The sequence below is a fragment of the Salvia splendens genome, chromosome 16 (genome assembly GCF_004379255.2).
Source record: "Salvia splendens isolate huo1 chromosome 16, SspV2, whole genome shotgun sequence".
NCBI classification, from domain to species: domain Eukaryota; kingdom Viridiplantae; phylum Streptophyta; class Magnoliopsida; order Lamiales; family Lamiaceae; genus Salvia; species Salvia splendens.
The window spans coordinates 30,624,074-30,647,607 of record NC_056047.1 but is presented as its reverse complement, the minus strand read 5'-3'; the positions used below and the strand labels follow the sequence as shown (position 1 = coordinate 30,647,607).

The following is a 23,534-nucleotide window of genomic DNA, read 5'->3' as shown; positions in this document are numbered from 1 at the left end:
CCCCGTGGAGAAGAGGTTTCTTCACTCAATGCTCGAGAGTATGCGGGTCGATTTGGATGCCGCCTCGGCACAGTTGGGGGGCTCAGACCCGGGCTCAGATTTGAGGGTCCCGGATAGCGGCGGCGACAACGGCGAGGGCGACTGCCACAAGGAGTGAGGCGGAGGCGGGGGCTCGTGTGTGGAAGAGGGGTTTTTTTAATTAATGTAATTTTTTTTAATTAATGTACTTTTTTTAATTTAAATATTATTATTGAATTTTTCCGTATCTGTGTCGTAAATTTAATTCCGTATTTTGTGTGATTGTTAATTATTTGTTTTTTATAATTTTTTTATTGTGACTAGCCTATTGTTTGTCCGTTGCTTGTCCTGATGATGTGGCATGAGGAGTTTGTGGCTAGCATATGGCTAACCTATGACTAGCTTAAAACCATTAGAGATGCTCTAATACACCTACAAATTTGATTACACTAGCTTAGGGTTTAGTCACAACAACTGACCACTTAGCTAAAGCTAGAATTGAAAAAAAGATAAAATAATTTGATGTTTAACTATGCTACCTAGTTAGGGGGGAAAGGGCACAAACATTGAGTAACATCACGTGAATATTTCACTTAAAAAATTAGCATGTGGCTGTAACATATTTTACCACTATTCAAGTTGTCAAATCTTCAATGTTGCCAAAATATTTACAATTTTAGAATACGTAAAAGAATTTTTTTTTCCTATGTGATCACAAGTTATGGTAAGGCTGTCCCTCAAAAGTGATCTAATTTAGCCCTAGCTATTATAGAAGTTTGAAGATTAAGGCCATCCACAACGCTGTCTCTATACCGTCTCTTAAACCGTCTCTTAACTACTATTTGAGCACTATTTGAGGGCCCCACTGTCCTTTTTTCCTCCATCTCTTAACTAAGAGACGGAGGCTGCAACGCTCCGTCTCTTAACCGTCTCTATACCGTCTCTTAATTACTATTCATTCAATTTAATTTATAATTTTTTTTAAAACCCAATTCAATTTAAACAAACACACTTTATTAAAATTAAAACAATATTACAACTTAACATTAAAAAAGCGAAGACATAATTAAAATTCTAAAAAAATAAAAATGACATAATTTAATATTCTCCGCCAAAGTTTTCCCAAATGTGCTCAATTAGATCCTCTTGGAGTTGGGTGTGGGCGCTAGAGTCGCGTGTCCTTGCCCGAATAGCCAACCGTTCTTGTATAGATGGATGCGCTCCACTTCGCGGCGGACTACTTGCAGTTGAGCTTCCGGGGGATTCGGGGTCGAACCAATTTCCGGCATCGGGTCCTTCGTCTCGGACAATCATGTTGTGCAAGATTATGCACGTATACATGATGTCGACCATGCTCTCCATGAACCACGAACGAGCCGGGGCTTTGATGATGTTGAAGCGCGCTTGGAGAACCCCGAACGCCCTCTCCACATCCTTGCGCGCAGCCTCCTGCTTCTGCGCAAAAAGAGCCTGCTTTGGGTTCGCTGGCCTGCCGCACGTCTTCACGAAGGTCGGCCACTTCGGGTAGATGCCGTCGGCGAGATAGTACCCCATTTTATACCGTCGGTTGTTGGCGACGAAGTTGATGGCCGGCGCTTTACCATCCAAAACTTCGGTAAAGAGGTCGGACTGTTGGAGCACGTTTACGTCGTTGTTCGAGCCAGGGACCCCGAAGTACGCGTGCCAGATCCAAAGTCGGTAGTCGGCAACGGCCTCGAGTACAACGGTTGGGTGGGTGCCTTTGTGGCCGCTCGTGTAGGAACCCCTCCAAGCCACCGGGCAATTCTTCCATTGCCAGTGCATGCAATCGACACTGCCAAGCATCCCGGGGAATCCGTGCACTTGTTCGTGCAGGTTGAGGAGGAACTGACAATCCTCCGTGGTTGGCCTCCGGAGAAATTCGTCACTGAAGGCTGCCCGGACGCCTCTGCAGAAGTTGAGCAAGCACAAGCGCCCAGTACTGTCTCCGATGTGCAGGTATTCGTCGAATATGTCGGCCGTTTGTCCAGTCGCAAGCTGCCGGATGGCTGCAGTACATTTCTGCAGCGTCGTGTGGCTGGGACGACCGACCGCGTCGAACCCTTCTCGGAAGAACTCCTCCCTGGCCGCCAAAGTATTCGCTATGTGGAGAAATAGCGGTTTCCGCATGCGGAAACGGCGACGGAAATAGGTATCTCCCCAAATCGGGTTATCGCAGAAGTAGTCGCGTACTAACCGTGCGGCGGCTTCCTCCCGGTTCCGATTGATGTACTTCCGGGAGCGTCGTGGGGGTGGTGCGGCTTCCTCCGCCTCTCGTCGTCGATCTTCTTCGAGTGATTGTTCCATTAATTGACGCATTTGCTCAAAAGGATCCATTTGTTTGAGTTGATTGAAGATGGAAATTGGAGTGATAGAGAGGATTTGAGAGGAATAGATGTGTGTTTGTGTTTGAAATGAGTATGGAATAGAATTATTTATAGAGTAAAAAAATTAAAAATTTAAAAAATGAAAATAAATATTTAACGGTAATATTACCGTTTGAAAAAAAAAAATTTTTTTTTTTTATTAAAAATCGATTTTTTTAAAAAAAAAATGAATTATTGCGTCATCAGTGACGACGCCCACTCGCGGGCCAGCGAGTGGGCGTCACGCACGCATGGGGACGTGCCACGTGTCTCGGGCGCGTGGCGAGACAGCTCGTCTCGTGTCTCTCCGAGACGAGCTACGCGACGAGCCGGTCGCGAGCTGGAGACGAGATGGCCGCTGCAATGCGTCTCGCGGGGGTCTCGTCTCTCCGAGACGAGACGCGAGCCCGGCGCGAGACGCGTTGTGGATGGTCTAAGCTTTCATCACTTGGAGCATGTGCTGACTATTATTTTATTAGTTTCCTAAAAATATGATTAAATGTTTTGGTAATATGTAGTAATATATTATCCTACGCCAATCCGTCTAGCGTCATTTGACATTGCTTAACACGCTTCTAATAAATGTATTGTTGATAATACATTACATTTTATTAAACTGTATAGTTTTTGGGATAATTAATTTCACCATGTTCTAAATGGATTGATCAACATATTACACTCACACGAGATATTTTCATGCCAAGAAAAATATTTAAATCTCAAACCTATTGTTTTGATGCCACCACTCTACAACAATGAATGAACTGATAGAAAATTCATAGAAACTATAATTTCTTAAGAACGAGATTTGTTATCAAATCATAAATTGACTAGAAAATAGTTATATCCATTATTTACATAATTACATGCGATTGAGAAATTCCAACAAATTGTAAATGAGTAAAAGGAAGTTACAAAAAATTTAAATGAAATCTTAAAAACCAGCAAAATATATTTTTCACAAATCGTATGGTCTATGATTGCGAAAATAAATTCATCATGCATTGGCACACTCCAGTGAAGACCTGAGTTACACTCTTTGGCCTGATTTCGTTCAAGCCTTTAGCGTCTTTCAAATCATTCTAACAGCGTGAGTTGTAACTAAATATTTTTCCTTGATTTAAACGTATCGCTCAAATATTTTAAAATTCATTTTTTAATGATAACCTGCCAAATTAAAGATTTTCATTTGTTATATTTCTGAAAATTTGACTTGTCAGGTCATAGCAGCCATGCTATATAATTATAACCTAAATATTAGGAGAGGATGCAATGAATTTACTTTTGTTGAAAATATGATATGCCCCACCAAAATAATAATGTTAAGAGTGGGTAAGAAAACTAGAAACAGGAGTAGATAATGACTTGCAGATGATATAAGAACCTCTGCCCATGATTGTGTTACATGTGTATATATGATATACACTTGATATATTCATCTAATAATTTGTCATAATTGGCTTAGATTTGCCGAAACGTCTATACATATAAACTGCATATGAAACCGAGGCGCAGGTAATTCCAATCTCTTGCTTGGTTTTATATTCGAATAAAATGCCGACTTATAAAAAATTTAACAGCATGCTCCCTCCGTCCCTCAAGAATATGTACTCTTTCATTTTTACTCCGTCCCATAAAAATATGCAATTTCTAATTTTAGAAAGTCTTTTCTCTCTAATAAGATGAGACCATTCTCCACTAACTATACTTTATTTACTTTTTCTCTCTACATCTCTCTTACTTACCAATTTTACATTAAAACTCGTGCCGACCCAAAGTGCATTTATTTGGGGACGGAAGGAGTATATAAATACAATGAAACTATATCTAACATTGTATAGTCAATCGTTTTTAATGTACCACTTTCTGAAGTGATATATAATTTCTTTTTTTTCAAAATTTTCTAATCCAGGAAATGACATACTGACCAATTTCAGTAGACGATGCAGAAAACGCTAACGGTGTTGGAATGAATTTAAAATTTATACTCCCTCCGTTCCCCAAACAATATACACTTTGAGTTTGATATGAGTTTTAATGAAAAATTGGGAAAGTAAGATAAATGTAGAGAAAAAGTAATTAAAGTATATTGTTAGTGAAGAATGTGTCCCACCTTATTAGAGAGAAAAGACTTTCCAAAATTGGAAAGTGCATATTCTTATGTGACGAACTAAAAAGGAAAGAGTGCATATTCTTGTGGAGTAGATGGAGTATTAGCTTGTAAAACTAGTTGACGAGTCGATCTCATCCCTAATTTTTGTCATTTGAAATTTGACCATCTAACATCAAGATAAATATCTATTATTTATTATTTCATGATTTTATTTTAATTTTCATAATTTCTTTTTATTTCGTTGGAGTTCATTGGAATCGTTTAGAGCATCCGCAATGGCGGACTTCCGCGCGGAATTCCCACGGACGTCCCGGAATTCCGTCGCGGACGTCCGCCATTAGGCCTGCCGGGCGCGGATACGGAATTGGGTTGATGACGTCGTAGGTCCGAGGAATTTAGCGGAATTCCGCGCGGAATTCCGTCCTGACGTCAGCCATTGCGTGGACTGTCACGGAATTCCGCACGGACGTCCCGTATTGTGCATTAAATGTTTTTTTTTATTTTCTATAAATACATCCCGTTGAACTTCATTTCATTCGCACCATTTGTTTTAACGAGTATCTCTCTCTCTAAATACCATTCTTTTGAATCATCAATGGAGCACCACGATAGTGATTCTTCTCCCGACTCGAGCGATTCATCGGCGCCGCATTTTCCCATCGGCAGGAGTACGCAATTGTCCCAGTCGATGTCCCAATTTCCGGGGATGCTGCCACAATCCCAAATGCCATCGGGCATGATACCGGGGTACTACAACATGTACCCATAGTGGTATGAGATCATGCTCCAGATGTCGGTGGTGATGCCCCAGATGCCGGGGATGATGATGCCCGGGATGATGCAGGGATCGCCTGGCGCTTCGGGGGGAGTAGGTCGGGTGTCCCCCAATCGCCGGTGGACAACGTCTATCGGCCCTTTATGGATTTACTGTCGACGGACAACCCGGTGAGTACTCCTCTCTAGACTCAGTTCACTGGCGTTGACACGTTCTCGTTCGAGGAGTTGGGGCTTTCTCCGATCCGGGAGGATCCGCCGGTGACAGAGAGGAGGGGAGGCCAAGGCAGGGGGGCAGGGGACGGGGCGTCCCGGCGTACGTTGCTGACGCGGACGAGGATCAGTGCATTCGGAGAGTACAGCAGCAGTGCTGGTTCCGCTGAACTCCCCCCGTCGAGGCAGAGTTCCCCACTCCCACATCGTCGGCCCGCCGCCGTCGCCCGATTGGGCAAAGGTCCGCGATGTGTTTGTCAAGGGGAAGTCCCAGTCCCAGCGGATCCGCCGAGGCCCAATCGGTAGCACCCATCCAAAACGATCCGGATCCCGAGAACCCCTCCTATGCCCGCATCGCCGCACATGACGCCTTGTTACGTGCGATGCAGGAATGGCGCCAAGCGACCGACTACAAGCGGAAGCTTAGACCCCTCCTCAACAGTATGCGCCGCGACTTGGGGTTCGACGCGATGTCGGATAGCGACGGCGAGGGGTGCGGCGAGGGAACCGGCGGCGGGGAATCCGAGGAGTGAGGAGCCGGTTTTTATTTTAAAAATAATGTACTTGTTTTAGTAATTATGTAATTTTTTTTAAAAAAATAAAGTGGTTGCATTTTCTCCGTATTCGCGTCGAAATTTTAATCCCGTAAATTGTTTACTTCCGGAAATTATTTAATTTGTGAATTTGTGATTTATTTAATGTGAGAATTCCGATAGGAATTCCGCAGGGGAAGTTCGCCACTGTGCAGTGGGAATTCCGTATGACGTGGCAGGAGGTGTTTTTGGGAATTTTGCAGAGAATTCCGCCGAGACATCCGCACCACTACGGATGCCCTTAGGGAATGGCAAAATAATGTGCACAATAGCTACGACAAATGAAAGTTTTGGGCTCTAGAAGGATTTAATGTTGCTCATATTTTACAAGAGAAGCTTTCAAACCACTTATGAATAGATTTTATTATTTTATACTCTTTGTTCCGTTTTAAGTGATTGACTTTGTTCCGTTTTAAGTGATTGACTGCTTTTCAACACGTATTTGGGAAAATGATAATAAATAGTTAAAGTGGAGAGAAAGTAAAGTAAATAAGAGAATAATGTAGATACGACACTTTTCTATATTATTATTCTCTCTTATTTTACTTTCTCTTCATTTTAAATATGTATTATCATCTTCACAAAATAACGTCCAAAAAAATTAATCACTTGAGCTGGGACGAAGAGCGTAGTTAATTTTGATTATTATTAATATATTTTAATTTAAAGAAATGGAAAATTGGTCCTTAAAACCATAAACTTTGCTTAAAATTTGGTATTTCCCATGAGCTTTAAAATTGACATATAATATCACAAACTTTGCACTTTGTTTGGTATTTTCCACAACATATCTATACTATATTTGACTAACTTACGAGTCATTTTTATCATATACTTGACACAATAAAATCAACGTTATTTTCAAAGTGACTTTTTATCCTACATGCTATGAACTTAAAAAATGGTTTAAAATATCATAAAACGTATCACGGTTGCATCCGTAAAATAAGATTTTGATGAAAATATCTTTATTTGGGTGGGTTTGGGAATATCAAACAAAATGCAAAGATTATGATATTATAGACCAATTTCAAAGTTCATGGGAAATATCAAATTTTGGACAAAGTTTATGGTTTTAGAGATCAATATCCCTAAAGAAATCGGTGTTTCTTTTATATTTTTATATTTCAGTAATTCCTTGCGGCACATTTGCATTCCATACTCCTTTTACGATCAAGAATGTTGAATAATCTTAATGACGTGATTTTTACTAAAATATTAGAATGACAATCTTGTACTCGTACAAGAGGAAAAATCACACAATTAGTTAATTGCACATATGGCGGGCCCGATTATGATGGAGAGATGTGAACAAAAATGAAGCGTGAACTTTATTAACAAAAGAAAAAAAGTTAGGCATTTTCTGTTATCTCATAAAAATAAATGTCATTGGACAAATAGTTAATCACATTTGAAGTATATTTGTAATATATTCAATATTTTTTTGTTGTTTTTCAAATATTTATATTATTAAATATATTTTAGTCTTTACATTTATTATGTGAGTCCATGAAAAAAACTCATACTCTTTAACTGTGGGCTGTAAATCAAAATTAATCATTATATACTTATAATAAGTTTTTTGGTCTTATATGTGTATCCGATTTTTCACTAACAATATTTCAATCACAATTTTTTTTATCTTTCTATTACTAGAACAGTTCTTTACTAAAACTTGTGTTGTTCATTATTAAAACTAAGTTTTTTAGACAAATGTAGTATTATTTTTCTATCCTCTCCTCTCCCTCTCTCTTTTCCTAATCTTTCATTTCTCTCATTTATTTATATATCATTCTTTTCTCCATTTAATTAGTAATTTAATTGAAATGGATTACAATGTAAATTAAATTAATCAATTTACTAGTATGTTATATTTAAAAGTATAATTCATAACAACTTTATCTTCTTGTGCTTGGAAAAATATCAAGATTTTAAATTATATATTTTAATTTCAACACTAAATCAAAAGCAATAATTAATATATTATTTACAAGTACAAGAAAGATATATCAACCTTTCTAATAACAATAATATTAACTATGAATAAACTAAGAAAATGTAAATAGCACAACAGAATATTACTTAAAATTAATTGATTGCATTTAACTAAAATATGTATAAAGGTAAGCACCAAATAATCCTTAAATAGCCAATGCCTATAAATAGAAAGAGTTAAGGCTTGCAACAAAAAATTTAACAAATTCCATACTAATAGTTTACTTATTCCGTTTTTAGAAAATATTAGGAAAAGTTGTTAGGATTTGGAACCTATATTAATGAATTAAATTAAATTATATAATTGCAATAATAACTCAATTAACTAATTAACATAATTATTTTAAAAATTTTGTAAATAAAATAATAAATAATATAATCATATACTAATACTTTTATAATTGTAATATGATTTAAGTTATTAATATATAACAAAATAATAACAATAATAATACTCTCTCCATTTTGCTAGTTGAGGCTTTTATTTTCAGCCCAAAAATTAAGAAATAGATGTTTATTGTGTTAAATGGATAGATAATATAGTAGTGGAGAAAAATGTATGCGAGAAAATAAAGTACTCCCTCCGTTTTTTAAAAATAGCAACTCTTTTCATTTTAGTCCGTTCTTTAGAAATAGCAACTTTCAAAATTTCTATTTTAGGAAATCTTTACACCCATATACATCAATTTATTTACCACTTATACCACTAATAAAGTGGCCCCCATAATCCACTAATATTAATTCCATTACTTTTTTCTCTCATTCTCTCTTACTTTACCAATTGTTCTCTCCCTCTTTCTTACTTTACCAATTTTTCTCTCCCCCTCTCATACTTTACCAAATTGTTCATTAAAACCCGTGTCATTTTAAATGTTTCTACTTTTAAAAAACGGAGGGAGTATGAAAGAGAAAATTAGTTAATTATTATCATATATAGAAATAACTAAACTAAGATGAACTTCCCAAATTGGAAAACCAACTCAATTATGGAGGAATGGAGGAAATTATTATTATTATAGGATTCATAATAATAACAATTAAAAATAACATAATAATAATAATATAATTATATTCCCTCCATCGCATTTTAAGTGGAGCATATCTATATGGCACGAGATTTTATGCTGTGAGTTAAGTAGATGGATAATAAAATATGAGAGATGATAAAGTAAATTTGTAAGAATCCTAAAAACTGAGATAAAAAATACCTAGGAAAAACCGAGGAATTAGAATCTTGGAAAATTTTACTACTACTTTCTTTGTTTTCAGGATTGTGAGAGCTTCTGCAATAGTTCTCATGCGGATGAGAAAACTCATCTAGGAGGGACGAGACCGCATCGAGTCCCTGTTGCGAGTGACTCGCCATAGAGAACGTCTCGTCGCAGAGACCAAGACTTGGTTATGGAGTCGAAGCGACCATTACACGTGGCACTCTGTGGAGTAAGAGGTGACACCCACTCAACCCCGGTGAGTGGGCGTCGTTCTCGCAATTTGGGGAGCTTCATCTACATTATTCTCTCTCTTATTTTACTTTATCTACACTTTCACTATTTATAATCATTTTCCTCAAACACGTGCCGAAAAGCAGTCAATCACTTGAGATGAGACGGAGGGAGTACTAAGTACTGTAGAATTTAAAATGTCTCGCATACCCGGCGGGTTCATCGTTTGACACACCGGGGAAAATAACTGTTTAAAAAGTTAATTGTTTTTTAAGTAAACTGCCTCATTAGTCCTTAACATTTTGGGTTGTGACACCTAGACCTTCAGATAAAATAGCACCAGAGGACCCTCACGTTTAACATAATCACGAATGATGTTTTTTCGGACTAAAACACCCTCATCCTATAAGAGCATTTTTGTCACTTCATTGTATTGCTGACATATGATTTCTGCCACATTTAGAGCATCCACATCCATGCTCTTGCCAAGAGCATGGATGTGGGCCCAGACCCACATTTATTCATTTTTAATTCCTTGTTCTTCCGCAAGAGCACAACACCCACATCCATGCTCTTTCGTAAGAGCATGCTCAAGGGTCACACCATTCTATTATTCAATTTAAATATTTCAATTACTAAAAACATTTGCACAATATTAAAATGCATTCAAAATATCCGAAATACTATTACAAGTTACTAAAAAATTAAAAATTAGAGCATCTCCGTCTGTGCTCTTGCCATCGAGCATGTATGTGGGCCCGGACCCACTTTTACTCACTGTCCTTAGGCAAGAGCACAACACCCACATCCGTGCTCTTCCGCAAGGACAAGCTCAAGGGTCCCACCATTGTATTATTCAATTTAAATAAAAACATTTCAACAAAAATAAAATGCATTAAAAATATCCGGAATACTATTACAAATTACAAAAAATTAAAAATTACATAATTAAAATCCTAAAAATTAAAAATTACATAATTAAATTCATAAAATTAAAAAACCCACTTCTCGTGGCTGAATTTCACCCAAATGGATGATGAATGTGTGTATTTATAGATGATTTTGGGATTAATTTTTTAAAAGAAATTTTAAAAAAAAATTCAAAAAATGGTAATAAAATCTGTATATTTTTGGGAATCCGAAAATATATATTTTTTAATTTTTGGTATTATTTTCGATTTTTTTAAAAAAAAAGAAAAAGAAAATGCCAACGGCCAATAGAAACGTGCCACGTCGCCCTGCTCAGCGGCACGGACGTGCTCTATTTATCGAGCAGAGTCGTGCCAGCGGCAAGAGCGCCGCGGTGGACAGGGGTGTGTCGTGCCAGCGGCACGGACGGACGGACGGACGTGCCGGTGCAGATGCTCTTACATTATTAAATCCTAAAAATTGAGATTGGGAGAGTTGTTTGGTGTAGAATGAATTTTTGTGTTGCAATGGAGGTATTTATAGATGAATGTGTTAATTTTGGGGTAAAAATAATGATAAAATAAATTTAAAGTGTGGAAAAAATGGATATATTTTATTGGGAAGTGGGAATTTTTTTTTATTAAATATAAGTTTCTGAGATTTTTTCAAATTTAAAACAAAAAAAATGATAAATCACGGCCAACCAGAGCATGTCACATCGGCTGCTCGTGCTCTAGCCGTCGGCACGACGGTGCTCGATGGTAAGAGCATGGTCGTGTCATCGGCAAGAGCACAGCGGCGAGCACAGACATGCACTTACCGTCGGCAAGAGCACGACTCTCCGCAAGAGCACCAATGCGGATGCTCTTATGTCAACAACTTCAGTGTTTTCAAGAAAATCATTATTATATCATTTAACTAAATGTGAAATATTTTTTATTCTGTGTATTGTTGATTCAGATTTTATTGCATAAATAACTTTACTTTTCCATAATTTTTGTTATTTGTCAATGGATTTCCTATATGATATAACTAGTAGTATATTGTTACCACTAACTAGAAATAGAGGGATATAAGAATTTTTTTGTGCAAACAGTGAGAAAACTTTAATGATGTATGAAGTACCATAAATTATTAAGAAATCAAATAAGAAATTGCTGATAGAAATTTGATAGAATTCATATGTCCCTAAATTTAGGGATTGACAAGAATACCCTTCAAGCTATATAGGCATTTTCATTAAAAAAATAACTAAAAATACTACATTTGTAATTATATTATACGTTAGATTCATTCGATGCTATTTTTATATTAGGAGTATGTAGTGTCACAAATCTGAATGTTAAGAACTAATAAGGCAGTCCACTTGTTTTATTTTGCCATTTTTTAAGTTAATAGAAAATAACATATTTTTATAAAATTTATGATTGTAAAAATCAAAATTCCTATCAACATGATTTACTTTATATTTTAATTGACGGTGCGTGATAAGTTTCAAAATTAAGGGTGATGCCGCAGCCTAGGTTGCCTCTCTATATTTTACTGTTTTGTGCAAGATTGAAACTCTTTCCACATATTTGATCTCAATATATAAAGGGCAACTTTCTATAAATATATAAATACTCTCCTTTGTAGGTTAGTATGCCACTTTCAATATCACATGTACGACACCTACTTTTCCATTTTCGATTAATCAGAAACCATAAACATTTATCTGTAATAAAGAATAGAGAAATAGTGAAGTATCTATCTTAAGCCAATAAAATGTTATTTAAGACTTGATAAATGGTAAAGTATAATGATCGATTTGATTGATTTACAAAAAAAGGGCAGGGAAAAGTTCTTGTGTTGTCCCATGACATGGCGAAGACATGAAAATGTACAAGCAATAATGCGCGATATAGCATGTGATTCATATAACAAGAATAATTCAATATTGATGAGTATAAAAGAAATGAAAAAGGAAAACCGAGGGAGTTGAGCAAGCAGCACACAATATCGAGGCAGAAACCGCTGCTGCGGTGGACTTTTATGGAAATAAAAAATGTAGTGGGGTTCAATGTAGATTCGTTGTTGCCTTTGCGATCTTTTCAGCATGACGAAAAAGGATACCGTGAATATAATTTGTTTCTTATCTGCCGCTGTACTAGTCGCTTGCCTCACCTTTCTCTCTCCATATAAACTTCTTTAGAGTGTCGACTGTAAGATATAAGGCGAACATCCCAATAGCCTCGACCCAATTTTTGTCCATAATCTTAAAATTATTGTCCACGGTCGCAAAAAATTGTTTCCGCCACTATGATAGACACTTTCAATAACCCCAAATTCTATAATCAATTTTCATTTTAAAATGTTTTTAGTTTCGATCAGGTATAATTAAAATCATCGCAATGTAAATAATTAGAAAACGAGGTAATTGAGACCGAATATTCATTGTATTGAAAATTGGTAAAAGATTATAACAACGAAAATATTTAAAATAAAAATCAAATAAAACTCTGGCCACCCGTCTACTCGGTGTTCGGAGTCGGCTTCCTCGTCTTCTTCATTCATCATCATCATCATCATCATCTTCCTCTTGCTTCTTCTTCTTCTTCTTTCTTCTTCTTCTCTTCTTTTTACCTTCTTCTTCTCTTCTTCTTTTTCTTCTCTTCTTCTTCGTCTTCTTCTTCTTCTTTCTTTATTTCTTCTTTCTTCTTCTTCTTTCTTCCTTCTTCTTCTCCTCCTCCCTCTCTGCGTTCTCTTCTGTCCGCCGCGGTTCCCTCAGGAGCATATCAGCCACCTCTAGACGACGCTCAATCCGAGTGATGAGCTTCTGGTATATATTCTTGATATACGGGTCATCGGTGGCTAGGTATTTGCTGCAGACGTCCTGCAGTTGTTGCATCAACTGCACATCGAGGTTCTCCCTCAAGACCTCATGGGGACCAGGAACCATGTGCTGTGAGATTGGGGCGGGCTGCGGGATGCGCGATCCAGACGCTGCCGACGGTAGGCGGGAGGCACTTCGAGCCCTTCTAGCGCTGTGGATAGAGGCCTGTTGTCCCGGGGGCCGTCCTCGCCGAGTGTGTGTAGGGGCGGGCTCTTCGACTTGCTCGTCGTTCTGCTCGAACGAGTGCGAGCCGCTTCCGCTGCTGTAGTCCCCGGCAAGGTTGTGTCTTGTACGCTTCGGCCCGGGAGCTCCAGTGACCTCTTGCGCGCAGATTACCTTGAATTTCGGACAATCCGCAAGGACTAGATACTCCTCCCATATTGTGAACTTCGGCCAGCCCTCCGTGTTGTATTGGCCCATCGACATGGCCTTCACGTCTGCTTCGCTTCGGCTACTCTCAGCGTGGAGAAGATTGTTCTGGTATATGCACGCGAACCGCTTGGTAGCCGGCAGAATCCTAGACCACTTTTTGCGGATCTGTTCTGGGTCGCGCTCTCGGGCGCCTGCAGGTTTCAACTCGTCGTATGCCATCAGGACGCGCCGCCAAAAGCTCCCCGCGGTTTGATCGGTACCCACTATGGGGTCCGATGTGATGGCATCCCACGCCCTCGCCACGACAATGGACTCCGCTTTGGTGTAGAGCTTGCCCCGTTTGGAGCCCGAGCCACCGCCACTGCCGACGCCGCTGCCCGAGCTGCCTCCGGCGCTGCTACCGCCACCGCCATTGCAGCCGCCGGCCCTACCGCCGCCGCCCCCGTCATTGCTTTGGGTCCTAACGGGCATTTCCACCAGGGCTGTAAGCGTATCCGAGACACCGGAACTGAGCAGCCCCATCATGGTATCCAGTGCGTCTTGATCTGCTTCGGTGTGAGGAGATTGGCTGGATAGGAAAGGGGACTCCGGACGCGGCTGGTTAAACGCGTCGAGGTTGGGTCTGTAATCTCCAAACGCCTAGCGACTCAGATTCCGCTGTAAAGGTGGGGGCGTTGGAGAAGACCTCCACGATTGAGATGAAGGAAGGTTTGGACTCGATGCCCACGGCGGGGGAGATTGACCCCAAATCCACGGCTGGGACGGAGACCCGCCATATCCTAACGGCTGAGAAGGATAGCCGCCATATACCGACAGCTGAGAAGGATAGCCGCCGTATCCAGACGCTGTGAAGGATTGCCACCATAGCCCGATTCCTGCGAGTCGGGTGATTCGTCGTCTCCATCGTGCATTTTTAGAGAGTGAAAATGTAGATAGTAAATGAAGGAAGAGTTTGAAAATGGTGTAAAAATGGGTGGTGGAGCCTATAGGCGCGGCTAATGGCCGACCGGCGCGTCCTCGCCCCGCTTTCGCCAAATGGGCGTCCGCCCCGGGGCGGACGTCGCCTACACTATAATCCGCCCCGCGATCGCCCCCGCCGGGGCTATAGGCGCGGCGATCCCATAGTGGATACCCTTAGCTCCTCGTCCACAATAATGGAGCCCTAGTCCAAGGCCAAGAAACTTGGTCGGGCCACAAAAAACTTATCCATCCCAATAGTGAACAAGCCCAAACCATAAATTATTATTTATTTTTATTTTTTAACTAGAATAAAAATTATCGGACTATAATTAATAAACAAATAAAAAATTGCATAATTTAATAAAAAATATTAAAACCAAATATTGGTTGTATTATATAAAGGGGAAAATTATACAACGAAAATTAAAACCAAATATTCGTTGAAAAGAGTGGAGATTGAAATGGGGTAGAAAATGGAGAAAAAATGGTGTATTTATAAAAAATAAGAAAAAAAATAGATGTTGGGCGGGAGCCGCGGCTCTTGGCCGCTACAATAGCGAGCTGCGGCCCGTGCCCAAGAGCCCCGGCCAGGCCACCTGTGTGGCGCTCCCTTGGTCGACACCCCCTCCCCCCGTTGGGTTTTGGAGCTCCTTGCACAACGGAAGACTTGTACAAAACAAATAAATCAAACGTAGGATCTATTTGACAGATTATGAGATTAATCTATTCACATGTTAACACAGAATTGCATGCTAGAACACAAATAATTCATGCTTAAAGAATATAAATCCTAAAACATGAATTCTACGGTTTAGAGTTACCGATTTGATTTTCCAAAGAATCGTCGATTGCTCGCGCCTTCTCCACGATGATCTTCAATACTAGACCACGGATCTTCTGACTAGTTCCCGAACTGTATCTCGATATCAGGGTGGGTTGATCTTATCAAAATACTAGGACTCGAATAAAGAGATAGAACTTTCTCACGGAGGAGGAGCTGAAAAACTCACGGAGGAAAAAATTAGAAAATTTCGTCCTCCTTCAGAAAGAGAAGGGACGAAAATTTCATCTTTAAAAATTGTGTTTTCTGTCTCATTTATTCTCCAATTTATATTAAGTTCATATTGGGCTCAGTTAGGGATCTATAGAAGGTTTTGGATATGGGCTCCCCCAATTAGCTTTTTACTAATTAAATTGAACCCACAATTTAATACAAGCTTATATTGGAATATTACGAGCAGCCACTACAGAAGTAATATTGACCTCCCCATCCAAATCCGAAATTACAAGTAATCCGGGTTTCCATTTTGTTTATTATTTATTTCCCGCACTTAAGATATAAATGTCCATTAATTAATTTAAGTCTGTTATGGACTTAATTAATTAACATCTTATCAATTCCAAGAGTGGACTTAGCAAGAAACATTTATTTATTATTCATGGAATAATTAAATTCCAACTGACCAGTTTCCTAATAATAAAACTTTGTTTAAGCTCCTCTTGAGGACATTATCAAACGAGACTCACCTCGCGCACGATTCAACATAATAGCAATCCTAGCACCGCTAGATATTAATCACCACTGCCCAATATATCAGGATTATTGGGTTGCGAAAACCCACACCTTTTGATAAGTCAAAGTAGTGCATAATCAATACTGTATGCTCAATGCTAACGTATGTAGATTAAGAAATAGTATTTTATCAAGACCTAGTCTTTTAGTAGATAGCATAAAGGCACGTCTTGCTGTTAGATCCATTCAGTTCTCTACCACACCAACGTCATCTTATTTCAGAAAGGCTTAGAAATAATCGGACTGGCATTGCAACCTTTCACGATAGGTAGTATAAGCCTATCTGGGTTGTGAAATTCTTCTTTTTCTTTTGCAAAGCATTGCATAGAACCGACTGTGTTACCTTAAAGTGGACGACGCCCACAACCAGTCTACTAAGCAAAAGACTTATACTTTGTTTGCTTCTTATACATTTAAATGTTTATAAAACATCTTATAAATGCACAAGAAAACACAATGTAATAATATACTGATCCTATTTGTGCGATACTGCTCGAATAATACTGAATCGGGTTAAAAGTGGATTGTAGAATTTTCCGTATACAAGCAAGATTATATTCGCGCGAACTTGCTCGAAACATGCTTTTCAGTATACCAAACCTAACAATCTCCCACTTATACTCAAAACATGCTTTCGAGTATACCCACTACCAAAAACTCTCCCACTTATACACAAAGCAGGTCTTGGAGCTAGATATATCGAACTACCATTCATTTCACATCATGTTTGAAACATGTTGTGAAATCTGTTTGGTTGTTCTCTGATCATATCTTTTCCACCACTATGTCTTTGCTACGTACTTGATCTTTAATTAATTTAATCTCTCTATGTGATTGCTTAGCTTATGATCTCGTATGTCCCTTGAGTTAGCCTTTGCTAGAGTAATTAAAAAAATACTCATAGCCATACTCAAACTTACGATCAAAGCTACTAGGAATATACTCCTAAGGTAAACACATATAATGAGGATGACTTACTCGATCACTGATTAGTCATAAGACTTAGTCAGTGTAACCCCAAGGACATTACATGAGTGACTGGTAAACTAGAATATAGCGATTAGTCTTTCTCAAGTATTATGGTATATTCATTACCTCAATCAAAGTCCTTTGCCATGGTTAATATGATATACACTTGCTATGCATAAGCACAACTAATAGCATATATGAGACATCTATCTCCGAAACTAGTCTCATCATTCTTGATCTCACTAAGTGTCAAACGACACTTACTAGACACAAGACAATTCCATCTTGAAAGGTAAAAGCCTTTGCATGGAAATTCTAATGCTAAAATGTTCCAAGCAATGTATAGATATAAGATTCCTAAGAGAATCTCAACATTCTTTCTAGCAATCTTAAAGACTTTAGATGCTTAGAATGTAATTAGTTTCTCTTTTCCTAAGCCAGATGTCAATCTCAGTTGTTTGCAACTTTTGTAGATTTCATCATCGTAGAGTACCAATAATACCATATTTAATGCACTTTCAACTTGCTTGTGCTTACAGCACTATTAAGGGCACAAGTCAAATTCAAAACATTTGACAATCTTGATAAAACACATATAATCTGATTTAGATGCATGCCTAAGACCACAAAGGTCTTCATAAGCTTTTAATCATGTGTTTCTTGCCCTCTATTACATACCCATTAGGATGTTCCATGTAGATGATTTCCTCAAGACTTCTATTAATAGAAAGCTGTCTTGACAATCATAATACATATATTCTAATTTATGTATGTTCTGATAGACAGTAGGATCGAATCAATCTTGGCACAACGACGGATGAGAAGATAATGTTTCTCTTTGGGCATAACTCATTGACATTGTATAGCCATTTGAGATCCACATTTACACTTGCAAATATATTAGCTCCCACTGACTGACACAACCTGTAGGTAGTATTGCAAGTCTTGTAAAACATGTTGTCTATCTTAAATTGTAGTTTGTAATCTATCACCTTTTTAAGGATGAATATCCAATTGAACCAATGCTACATTATAGTTAATGGGATTATGTTCAAGTTAATCTAAGACCGAGTCTTGCGACACTCTTAGACCCATGAACTTGTTATATTCCAAGGAACACTCCCACTATGACATGGTTCTTACAATCTTAGGTACTAAAGTAGATTTTATTAGTGCAAAAGTTTCTAAAGGTATGACTCCTTGGTAATATGGAAAATCCGATATCTCTCTCTTTATCTTGAGAGTTATCACGGTGTTAGGCTTGTAGTTCATCTCTTGAGCTTCATACAAGAATTCTATCTTTGAAGATTAAAGAACTTATAACCTTAATCATTTGGGACAACCTTAAAACATACCTCAGTACTCAACTCCAATTACTTGGATACCTTTCCAACATGCATTGGAACAACATTACACCTTGAGATGTGCTAGACTAGAGTTGCTCTAGTCCACAACTCGTGTTTTGTAGAAGGTACTGATGTTGGTAGTTTCTTTAAGGTGTATCTCGTTGTATATAACGCTTATCCCATCAATGATAAGATTTTCATGAGTACAACTCATCACTTAATCAAACTTGTCTTAGAAAGACTTCGATTCCTTCTTACATAACTATCCCATTCTTTAGAAGAATTCTTGGATTCGTCAATGGAGATTAGACTCCCACTACTGATCATAACCCATTGCTCGTCTCCTTATGGTGTAAACCATTGAGACTTGCTAGTCTTTCTATGTTTCACTTCTGTAAGTGATCTGAATCAAATGATTCTAACTTACAGTGCATCAAAAAAACATTCTCGACTCTCAAGCAATTTAACAAACAAATTGTTAAAATCTCGATAGTTTAGATCAGTGTGAACAATTGCTAAGTATTTTTTTAGCCTTAATACTAAGAGCCATAAATACTTTATCATTCATTATTTAAGAAGTTGATGTGTTGTTTGATACTCAATCTTGTTGCATTTATATTTTTTCAATACTATGATGCCTTAAACATCAACCATAAAACAATAATTGAGCATTAATAGCTCCCACTACAACAAAAACCTAACTGGATCAAGATCTCTTACTTAGAAGTTGCATTGTCATGTAGGTCATTATCCTTCTCTAAAAGAGGTCAACCCAACTTACAAAGCATCTTCACTTCGCTTTTAAACAAACATTGATGACAATTCAGGCTCTCCCATTTCTATATCTAGTCTTTTGTTCAAATGAACTAGGACTTAGGAAAAATGCAGCCTTTATGAATTCGTCATCTATCATGCTACTTTCCTCTAACAGTAATATAACGACTAATATTCTGAAGGTTTTCTACTTTTCGGTTAAACCTTCTTTTAGTAATTTCTTATTACTTCAGGCGATGACTTGAGTCAGAAACTATTTGAATGATCAAAAGATTCCTCAAAACATTCTGTCCCTCTAGGATATTCCAATCGAATCATCTTGATAGATTCTATTGATATCCATCTTTCATCATCACTAACTAAGACTTGTCATGCTACTTAAAAGAAAATAGCTTGACCTTATTCCTCAAAGAACTTGTCAAGTACATGCAAAAAGCATTCTCGAACATTCTTCATGGAATTAGGTCGAGGATATGGAGGACATGAATCATTGAGTATAAACTCCAAGTTTTAGCGACGAGAATCTTATCCATTCACGTTTCCAGTCTACATAATTTTGGCATTCGAGTTTTTCTTTAAGGATCGTAGATAAAATATTGAATGGCATAATGAAGATTTGACAAATTAACTTATTATCACATACTTATGCTCAATACATAATCGCAAATAACCACAAAATAATTATGTATCTTGCAACTGTAAAATCGAAAACAAGTACCCTCCATAAGAGGTCAATACTCATTCACAACTTTAACATTTTTACTGGTCACAACACCGACGAATAGTTCAGAGACCACATAATGACATGGCCGCCTAATGTTGCCTAAGCACGACCATCAGATTTAGCATTACAAAATTTTGTTTCTACAACACATTCCCATAACAATGCTCATGTGCTGATAACAAAATCAAACTATCTCATAAATTCTGTATGAACTTTGAAACTTGTAATTTCTTAGGATTATTGTCCCCACATAATGAGTGGCGATAATATTAGAAACTACTTTCTAGTTCACACTATTTATATTTGAGAAGTCTTCCCATATGAACTTGCTATTTCGTAGGATTATTGTCCCCACATAATGAGTGGTGATAATATTAGAAACCGACTTCATAAAATTTGCAAACCAATCGATGGAGACCATATACAATACACTTGTTGTAATTATCGCTTAGATATTTTATATAGTTTTTGCATAATTATCGCATAAGCAGATAAGACAGATAATCCACTTAAAAAGATAAACACCAAATAAACAGATAAATTCATTTAATGCATAGCATTTAAACACACCGGATAATTAAAGACAATTATTTAATCTAGTCGAGGGAGAATCAATTAAATAATTAAGATTTATCTTGGATAATGATTATTTAAATTCATTTATGATTTATCAAGATAGTGTTAACTATCTAAATCCATTTAGGATTATTCTAGATTTTATTTCGATAAAATCAAATCCTACAATTCAAGATGACGTTGATCTAGGATTATCATTATTTAAATCGTACTAGGATATTACTAGATAGAAACAATTCCATCATAATCCATAAGATAAAAATGAAATCCAGTCAACCAAGATTTATACAAATCTTAATTCTATTTAGAATAGACATCTAGAATACATCAAATATTACTTAGGATTTCTTAGATAAATAAATTTATCTAAATCTAATTAAATAAGGATTTTCTTATATATCATCTTTATCCTAATCTATCTAGGATATAAATCCAAAAGATAAGGATAAATTGGATTAATATTTATTTTAATCCATCTAGGATTTGTCTTAATAGAACTAAATCTATTCAAATCCATATGATAAAAATAAATTAATATAAATATTAATCCTAATCCACGTAGCATTTTTCTTGGAGTAAATCCATATGAATCCATAGAATTAGATAATATTATATTAACACCATTCACATCCATCTAGAACTCATATATGAATAAACTCATATAAACTCATAGGATAAGAATAAAATATTATATTATTACTATCCAAATCCTTCTAGAACTCATATATGAATAAATTCATATAAATTTATCGGATAAGAATAAAATAATATTATCATTATCTAAATCCAACTAGGATTTGTCTAGGAATAAATCCATAGAAATCCATAGGATATAGATAAAAATTAGATTGTCATTTTCCAAATATAACTAGGATTCATCTAGGAATTAAATCCATATAAATCCATAAATAAGGAAAAAAATCTAATTAATCCATGATTTAATTCATAAATTAAATCTCAAATAATATATAAAATCCACAAAAGATATATTCAAATCTTATTTCCAAATTCATCTTTGAATTATTTCCAAAATTGAATCCAAGGAAAAACCCTAATCAATTTTTGCAAAGCGAAGTCACGGAACGAGGCCAAGCGACGTAGAACTCGAGTATGGGAAACTACCAGCGAAGGGCTCCTACTCGAATCACAACCGCTGCTCTCCCTAGCCGCCGCCGCAGCTCATGGCAGACCGCCATCCTCGGCTGCTGGAGCGCGTCATCGTCGGATCGCTGGCGCTGCACTGCGGGATACCGATGCTATTGTCGCTGCGTCGTCGCACCCGCCGCTGCCCGATCGCCGTTGTCCGCGTCGCACAGACTGTCCAGCCTGAAGGCTTGGGCTGCCGCTGCATCATCTTCGACGCTGCTGTTGAGTCGTCGTCGCTGCTGCGACGTCGACTTCGCCGCCGCCTCGCTGCTGCGTTGCTGTCCGTCTGCTCGCGAGGACGCACCACACGCTGCGTCGTCTCTACGTTGATAACGCTGCTGCGTCATCACCCCGAGCCGGATCACCGGTGGTCTCCGCGACCGTTCTTGCCGTATCTGCAGCCGCCGGCTATGGACATGTGCAAACCACCGTCCTCAGCCACACGACGATTTGATTCATGATCATGCAATTATTACTCTTTTGAATTACATAAAATAATCAAGACTTAGTTATCATTATCTGCATGAATTCGGGAATTAGTCTATGATCAATAGACATGCCGGCTACTCTTCTTCACGAAACAAGCCCCCATAGTTGTTCAAACTTCTTCGTTCTTAAATTATAATAATTTAATCGAAAATTAACAACCACGCAACAAAGAAAAACATGCATTCAAGCAATTCACATAACATGAAATTAATCCACATAATAAGAGCTAAAAATTGGCTCTGATACCAATTGTTGGGTTTGGAGCACCTTGCATAACAGAAGACTTGTACAAAATAAATAAATCAGACGTAGGGTCTATTTGGCAGATTATGGGATTCATCTATTCACATGTTAACACAGAATTGCATGCTAGAACGCATATAATTCATGCTTAAAGAATATAAATCCTAAAACATGAATTCTACGGTTTAGAGTTATCGATTTGATTCTCCAATGAATCGTCGATTGCTCGCGCCTTCTCCACGATGATCTTCAATACTAGACCACAGATCTTCTGACTGGTTCCCGAACTGTATCTCGATATCAGGGTGGGCTAATCTTATCAAAATACTAGGACTCGAATAAAGAGATAGAACTTTCTCACGGAGGAGAAAATTAGATAATTTCATCCTCATTCAAAAAGAGAAGGGACGAAAATTTCATCTTTAAAAATTGTATTTTCTGTCTCATTTATTCTCCTATTTAAATTAAGTTCATATTGGGCCCAGTCAGGGATCTATGGAAAGTTTTGGATATGGGCTCCCCCAATTAGCTTTTTACTAATTAAATTGAACCCATAATATAATACAAGCTTATATTGGAATATTACGAGCAGCCACTACATAAGTAATATTAACCTCCCCATTCAAATCCGAAATCACAAGTAATCCGGGTTTCCATTTTGTTTATTATTTATTTCCCGCGCTTAAGATATAAATGTTCATTAATTAATTGAAGTCTGCTATGGACTTAATTAATTAACATCTTTTCAATTCCAAGAGTGGACTTAGCAAGAAACACTTATTTATTATTCATGGAATAATTAAATTCCAACTGGCCAGTTTCCGAATAATAAAACCTTGTTCAAGCTCCTCTTGAGGACATTATCAAACAATACTCACCTCGCGCACGATTCAACATAATAGTAATCCTAGCACCGCTAGATATTATTCACCACTACCCAATATATCGGGATTATTGGGTTGCGAAAAACCCGCACCTTTTGATAAGTCAAAGTAGTGCATAATCAATACCGTATGCTCAATGCTAACTTATGTAGATTAAGAAATAGT

General features: G+C 37.6%; 1 protein-coding gene across 1 annotated transcript; it reads right to left on the bottom strand.

Annotated features, from left to right (window-relative positions):
• Positions 1 to 1,320: 1,320 nt before the first annotated feature.
• LOC121771772 (protein ALP1-like) lies at positions 1,321 to 2,280 on the bottom strand (the record flags this gene model as incomplete). Its single annotated transcript, XM_042168645.1, has 1 exon — positions 1,321 to 2,280. A coding segment is annotated over one exon (960 nt), but the record flags the coding sequence as incomplete, so codon positions are not given.
• Positions 2,281 to 23,534: the final 21,254 nt, after the last annotated feature.